General features: G+C 35.7%; 1 protein-coding gene across 1 annotated transcript; it reads left to right on the plus strand.

Annotated features, from left to right (window-relative positions):
* Positions 1-355: 355 nt before the first annotated feature.
* Positions 356-1,273, plus strand: LOC127665964 (olfactory receptor 5AC2-like). Its single transcript, XM_052158596.1, has one exon. It carries the CDS (start codon positions 356-358, stop codon positions 1,271-1,273), a length of 918 nt encoding a protein of 305 aa, XP_052014556.1.
* The last annotated feature ends 6,528 nt before the right edge of the window (positions 1,274-7,801 follow it).

Here is a 7,801-nt window from a genome sequence, read left to right on the forward strand (position 1 = left end):
ATTATGTAAAGCAACACTTTATACAATGAGACCCTACACCTTGAGTTTATTTTTATTTAGTATAAAGTATATTTGTCCTTTTTACCATTCTAAATTTTGTATAAAATATAAATTTTAAATGTGTTTACTTTTCAGATAATTGCATGTTATAAAATGTTTATTAAAATTGTTCATAAAATGTTCCCTCTTTCGGGAAGGCTTTGAAAGAAGAAGCAGTTCACTTTGTTCTTTCTTCCTTATTAAGGGGCATCTGACATGTGTGAAAGCAGACTATGTTCTGATATTGTTCTCATAGAGTCTTGGTTATATTTTCTTGTCTCATCTATCTTTGCAGTGACCATCCTGAGGGGGTGTGATGGAAGGAAACAGCACCCAGCTGACTGAGTTTGTTCTCAGAGGAATAACAGATCGTCCAGAGCTGCAAGTCCCCCTGTTCCTGGTGTTCTTCCTCATCTACATCACCACCATGGTGGGCAACCTTGGCTTGATCTTTCTCATCTGGAAGGACCCTCATCTGCACACACCCATGTACCTTTTCCTTGGGAATTTAGCCTTTGCTGATGCCTGCACTTCATCCACTGTGACACCAAAGATGCTTATGAAATTTTTAAATAAGAATGACATGATATCCATGGGTGAGTGTTTTGCCCAATATTATTTTTTTTGTTTCAGTGCAACTACGGAAATTTTCCTCCTGGTAGCCATGGCCTATGACCGTTATGTAGCCATATGCAACCCTCTGCTCTATCTAGTGGTGATGTCCAAAAGACTCTGCACTGTGTTAGTCAGTTTATCATATACAATTGGTGTTCTAAATCCTTTAGTTCATGTGGCATTATTATTCAGATTAACATTCTGTAAGTCTAACATTATTGATCACTTCTATTGTGAAATCTTGCCACTCTATACAATATCTTGCACAGATGCATCTCTTAATTCATTAGTAATCTTTATTTTTGCCTCTTCCATCCAAATCAGTACCTCTGTGACTATCATAGTCTCTTATGCCCGTGTCCTATTTGCTGTCCTGAACATGAAGTCTGAGAGGGGCAGAAGGAAAGCTTTCTTCACCTGCAGTGCTCACCTGCTCTCTGTCTCTCTGTTCTATGGTACCCTCCTCTTCATGTATGTGAGTCATGGCTCTGCACCAGGTGAAACCCAGGATAAAATGTATTCTCTGTTCTACACAATTGTGATTCCTCTGCTAAACCCCTTTATTTACAGCTTAAGAAACAAGGAAGTTTTGTGTGCTTTAAGAAAAGTCATTAAATAATAATTAATTTCTGAATAATTTAAAGCCTTTCCATGTTTTTCCTCTTCTTTAAATTCCATCATAATACTTGATTTTGTATTTTGCACATAACTGTAATTTTACATATTGTCAAATAAAAAATACAAATTTAGACTGTGAATGGCTGTCTTAGTAATATGGTTAAAAGCAAATCCAAGTTTTTCATTCTTTTGAAATACATACTGTTAAATTTACTTCATTAAATTATTAATCGTTTGGTTTTAAGATCTACATTACAACACTATCATGTTTTTATTTAAATAAAGCAATCTCAAGCTGGATAAAGGATCTGTTTAATACCTATTTCCCACCTAAATTATTTCTTGAGGAAAGTTTATTTAAATTATTTGGAGTCATATTACCAGTATATAGATTAATATTTATTCAATATGTGAAAATGAATATCACCTAAACACTTAAAATAGGGATATTTTGAGATTTAAGAGTAAGCTGAAAGAATATTTATGTTACCTTCATCAGAAATTCTCAAAGTTGTAGTACTAAAAATCAAAATACTTTTTATGGAGCATAAAAAGAAAAATTTAAATTCTTATACATTCACTGCCTTTTAATTTTTATTTTTGCCTGTGCCTATGTGTTGTTTTAACACATTTCTCTGGCTTTGAACAAGATATCTTGTTACATCTACTAGTCAAGATCTCTAAAGAATCTCATGAAGAGTAAGGTAGACAGATACACTGTACTTCCTGTCATGAGCCCCATGAAATCTACAGTGTTGGTAAGCAATATTCTTGCCCTTACTGTTTATAATTTCTCAGGGAGTTGAAAAAATATGAGAAAGAGGCAATCAAGCTGAAATGTATCAGCTGCAAACACTACAGTCTACAATGTTTGAGGACATGATTGCACTATTTACTTAAACTTCTGAAGGGAAAAGGAGCAGAACTGTTGTAGTGAATGTGAAATGGTTCCATAGCTCTGAAGCTGGACACTTAGTCCCTACAGCTGGTGGCACTGTTTGGGAAGATTGTGAAACTTTTATGAGGTTCACCCCAGCTGGACGACATGATTTCATGTCAGCAGGCCTTGAGACCTTATAGCTTCACTCCACTTCCTATCTGCTCTCTGCGTATGTGTGCATGTGCTGCACTGATTCAAGTTCCTGCCACACTCACCTCCTTGCCCCAGAGACTGTATTTTCCAGGAATTCTAAGCCCCAATCCATATTTTCTCTTTTTTTTTTGACAAGCATTCAGTTATATTGGCACCTGGTGGTGTTCTTTCTGTGATTATCTGACTCCGTGTTTCTTATTCCTTTGGGGTTTACTTGCAGCAGAAATATGGAATAGTTTGGAACTTTGGGCAAGAGAAGCCCTCAAGTGCTATAAGCAGAGTATTATACTGGGCCATTCTAATGGGAGTTTGCAATCTCAGGAGGTAGAGAAAATATACTAGGCTATTAAGCCTGCCTTATGATGTTTCAGAGGTGACTAAGGATGACCTAGAGGACTTTTAGAGCAAAAAATCTGGTAGGATCTCTAAAAACAGAATTAAGACTAAGTTTTCAAGTAACTGCCTAATATGCTCCATAATAGAAAATATAAGTTAAGACAACATTCACATTGTGTTGTGGTTACTTTTAATTGTTCACATTCAAATAAATATCTCAGTGTCATATGTACATATATATGTGTATATATGTGCACATTGTACCTATCATTATATTAATTTATATTATTATTTCTAATTGTTCTCCTTCATATATATATATATACAATGATGTATTTATATCTATTTATCTATCACTTTATCATCTTTCTATAGAGACAGCAATAACTGAGCAAAAAGTAATGTAAAACGCAGGGTGGGAAGGCAGGAGTGGGTGGGTGTGTGGTTGAGGGAGCACCCTTATAGAAGCAGGGAGAAGCCGGATGGGATAGGAGGTTTAAGAGAGAGAACTGGGAAAGGGGATAACATGTGAAATATAAAGAAAGAAATTATCCAATAAAAAGAAAAAGAAAAAATGTAAAATGTGACTATGTAAGAAGCGTGTGTAAGACATATTTTGAACAACTAGAACTTGTATCTGTTTCACTGCCTGATAGAAGCAGATTTCTTTTTTTGATTTCACTAGGGAGTGTCATAACCAAGAGGTTATTTGGCCTCCACCCTTAGCTGAGAATCTGTCTTGAGATTTTGGACTTTTGCCTAGTGCTGGCTCTGAATTAGACAGCTGGGTCATTAAAGTTAGAGTGTGTGCCCTCTGCATTAAGTGGTGACTGTCCACACAGGGAGACCATGGTGGAAGGCTTTAGTTTAAATGGGAAATGCTCACCATTGGGGTCATAGGTTTGGACATTTGGTCCTGGGTACTGTTGCTTTTTGGGAAGGTTGTGGAACTTGTAGGAGGAGCAGAGTTTGCTAGATGAATTAAATCACTGGGCACAGGCATTTGTGCCTTTAGTCTTGCCCTACCTTCTCTTGTTGTATTTCATGACTGCGGATGTCACGTGCCCGCTGGAACACTCCCGCTGCTTTGACCTACCTGCCATGAAGAACTGTCTCGCTGTGGAACTAGGAACCTCAAACAGTCCTTTCTCTTAACTTGATGGAATGTGGATATTCTGTTACAGCAACAGGAATGTAACCAAGACACTCTTCATAGTAAAAAAGAGAGTTTTAAAAAAGAAAATTCTCAAATGTCAACTTGTAAAAGGTAATTTGTGAGCACTGACAAGATCAGACAGTCTTGAAGTGGCCAGATGTCGATGTGGTACAGTAGCTAGGAAGGAAATGTCTGTGGCTTCATATTGCATTTTGATGCAGTCAGACATGAAGTGTTATAATACAATTGTTATTAAAAATGGAAATAATCATTATGAGGTCCCATTTGTCAATTCTTGATCTTAGAGCATAAGCTGTTGTTGTTCTGTTCAGGAAATTTCCCCCTGTGCCCATGTCCTCAAGGGTCTTCCCCAGTTTCTTTCCCCAGTAGTTTCAGTGTGTCTGGTTTTATGTGGAGGTCCTTGACCCACTTGGACTTGAGCTTAGTACAAGGGTATAAGAATGGATCAATTCGCATTCTTCTGCCTGTTAGCCACCAGTTGAACCAGCACCATTTGTTGAAAAGGCTATCTTTATTCCACTGGATGTTTTCAGCTCTTTTGTCAAGGATCAAGTGGCCATAGGTGTGTGGGTTCATTTCTGGGTCTTCAATTCTATTACATTGATCTACCTGCCTGTTACTGTACCAATACCATGCAGTTTTTAACACTATTACTCTGTAGTACTGCTTGAAGTCGGGGATACTGATTCCCCCAGAAGTTCTTTTACTGTTGAGAATAGTTTTAGCTATACTGGGTTTTTTGTTATTCCAGATGAGTTTGAGAATTGCTCATTCTAACTCTGTGAAGAATTGAATTGGGATTTTGATGGGGATTGCATTGAATCTGTAGATTGCTTTTGTCAAGATGGCCATTTTTACTATATTAATCCTGCCAATGCATGAGCATGGAAGACTTTTTTATTTTCTGAGGTCTTCTTCGATTTCCTTCTTCAGAGACCTGAAGTTTTTCTCATACAGATCTTTCACTTGTTTGGTTAGAGTCACACCAAGATACTTTATATTGTGACTATTGTGAAGATTTCCCAGTACTCCCAGAGCTCCCAGGGACAAAAACATCATCCAGATAGTACACATGGTGTTACCCATGGCTCCAGATGCATAAGCAGCAGAGGATGGCCTCATTGGACATCAAAGGGAGGAGAAGTCCCCGGTCCTGGAAAGGCTTGATGCAGCATTGTAGGGAAATACCAGGACAAGGAAGCTGGAGGGGGTTGATTCCAGAAACAGTAGGAGGGGAGATGACTTATGGGCCTTACTGGGGGTGGGGAAACTGGGAAAGGAGAGATCATAAAAAAAAGAGAAAAAATGGTAATAATATCTTCAAAATGTATCACTGCTGCTTGGGTTTTTCCTTTTCTTTTACTCCATCTAAAAGACTTGCTGTTCTACGGGTTAAATTAAAGGTGATATAAATGTTGCTTCATGTGCACAGTTAAATTAAATTTCCAGTGAATGGCACACATTTTTCCCCCCTCAACTCAGATGGAAGGTTCATTTAGAATAAATAAAACAACTACCAATACAATTCAAATCACAATTACATGTGTTTATCATTTGATACCAATCACAAGAGACTCCCTTTCATTTGACTCTTTGGCAAATATACTAGGAACGTATTAGTTACTTTACTTTGCAAGTAAGGAAATAAAGATCAGGAATATCTATTTGGTTATCATCTTAGTGGTAGAATCCCCAAATCTGTATGTTCCAAACAGGATGGAATTGGCTCCAAAGACAATAAGTAGATCAAAAGTATCAGTGTACTAAAAAATGTCTATACCCTAATGCCCATTGCAGTATCTTCCATAATGCCTAATATATTCTAGATGCTCACTAATGGGTTGATTGACAAAATAAATGAGCTGATCCTATAAAAATATAAATATATAAGTTTTTATTAAAAAGTAAATATACAAATTATACCATTCAAAGGATGTAAATTATGTCATTAAAAAATACACTATTCTTTGTATGATTCTCTTTGCTTCCACTTGATTGATTTCAGCCCTGAAGTTTGAAAACTTCCTGTCCTCTACTCCTCCTGGGTGAATTGGCTTCTTTTTGTTTCAGAGCTTTCACATGTGCCATTAAGCTGCTAGTGTATGCTCTCTCCCGTTTCTTTTTGGAGGCGCTCAGGGCTATGAGTTTTCCTCTCAGCACTGCTTTCATTGTGTCCCAAAGATTTGGGTATGATGTGCCTTCATTTTTGTTAAATTCTAAAAAAGTCTTTGATTTCTTTCTTTCTTTCTTCCTTGGCCAAGGTATCATTGAGTAGAGTATTATTCAGGCTCCATGTGTATGTGGGCTTTCTGTTGTTTGTGTTGCTTTTGAAGACCACTCTTACTCCATAGTGATCTGATAGGAGACATGGGATTAATTCAATCTTCTTATATTTATTGAGGTCTGTCTTGTGACCAATTATATGGTTGATTTTAGAGAAGGTACCATGAAGTTCTGAGAAAAAGGTATATTCTTTCGCTTTAGGGTGAAATGTTCTATAAATAACAGTTAAATCCAATTGGTCCAAAGCTTCAATTAGTTTTACTGTGTAAAATTTCAATTAGTTTCTGTTTTCCTGATCACAATAAGACACATGGAAATATAGATATGTAATCAGAGGCTTGAGAGTTGATAATCCTAGGAAATGGTTGTTGTCGGAAGGTTTCAGGGGATGAGAAGACAGTTTGTGATGTCTTCACGATATAATAATGATGGCTGATCATGATTACTACATGCATATATTAAAGCATCATTTTGTAGTCATAAATAGATGCAACCATAATATTCCAATTTTAGGTGAAATTTAAGGTAACTTAAAGTTTAAAGTAACTCCAAATATTGTTTTTCAAGGAAAATATAGTGGGTTGTGAAAGTTTTGTGATATTTTTGTGTACATATAAATATGCTATCATATACATTCATATAAATATATTGTTTGCTATTTTTGCTTTGTAAAAAAGCCAACATTCATAATTTATTGTGATATATGTAATGCATCCCACTATATCTATAGTCTCATGGCAAAAGTGTAAGACAACATCCTTAACAGTATAAATAGGTTTGTTTTTCAGTGTTAAGATTAGAGATATTCATAGAAAATTTTTGAGACTACATTTTAATACAATATTTTTCTCTTTTCTCTTCTCCCTTCAAACACTCCCTCATACCCACATTTGCCTTCAAATTCATGACATCCTTTTTCTTTTCAAAATTACTATTGCATATATACACATATAGCATATAATATACAATGTATTATTGTATTATGAATAAATATATTGGTATATGTATATATATAAAAATATATTGATATAAATAATATATAGTATATATTATTTTTATCTGTCCAGTCTGTGTAATGTTTCTTGCATGTTTTCAGGGCTGACTATTTGATACTGTGTAACCAAATGTGCTCTTCCCTGGGCAAGACCACTCCTGCTCTCAGCTTTCCTCAGATTCCTATAGTTCTTTGTGGAGGGCTCAGGTCTCATGGGCTATTCTCCATTCATGAAAGTGCTATTAATATTCTCCAGTAGTCAGTAAGACTGAAACAATCCTTTTTAAGTTTTAAGTATTTTCATTGCCTTAAACATTTTTTGATATTTGATTACTGTAAGCCAATTAAATTTTTGTATTATATATGAAAAATGGATTTATATTGGCAATATCATAGGATTCAATAAAATTTCTTCTTAATGGAGAAAGTGTGTGAAATAATCTAGTATGTTATTGTTTGAATCTGAATTATCAAATGCTAGCTTAAAAATGCAAAAGAAGCTTTTCAGTTTCATGAGATCCTATTTATCAATTTTTGATCTTAGACCCTGAGCCATTGGAGTTCTGTTTAGGAAATTTCCCCCTGTGCCAATGAGTTAAAAAATGGGACCTTTTTTTCCCCACTGGATGTTTTCAGCTCCTTTGTC

This window comes from Apodemus sylvaticus, chromosome 15 (genome assembly GCF_947179515.1).
Source record: "Apodemus sylvaticus chromosome 15, mApoSyl1.1, whole genome shotgun sequence".
In the NCBI taxonomy this organism is placed as follows: domain Eukaryota; kingdom Metazoa; phylum Chordata; class Mammalia; order Rodentia; family Muridae; genus Apodemus; species Apodemus sylvaticus.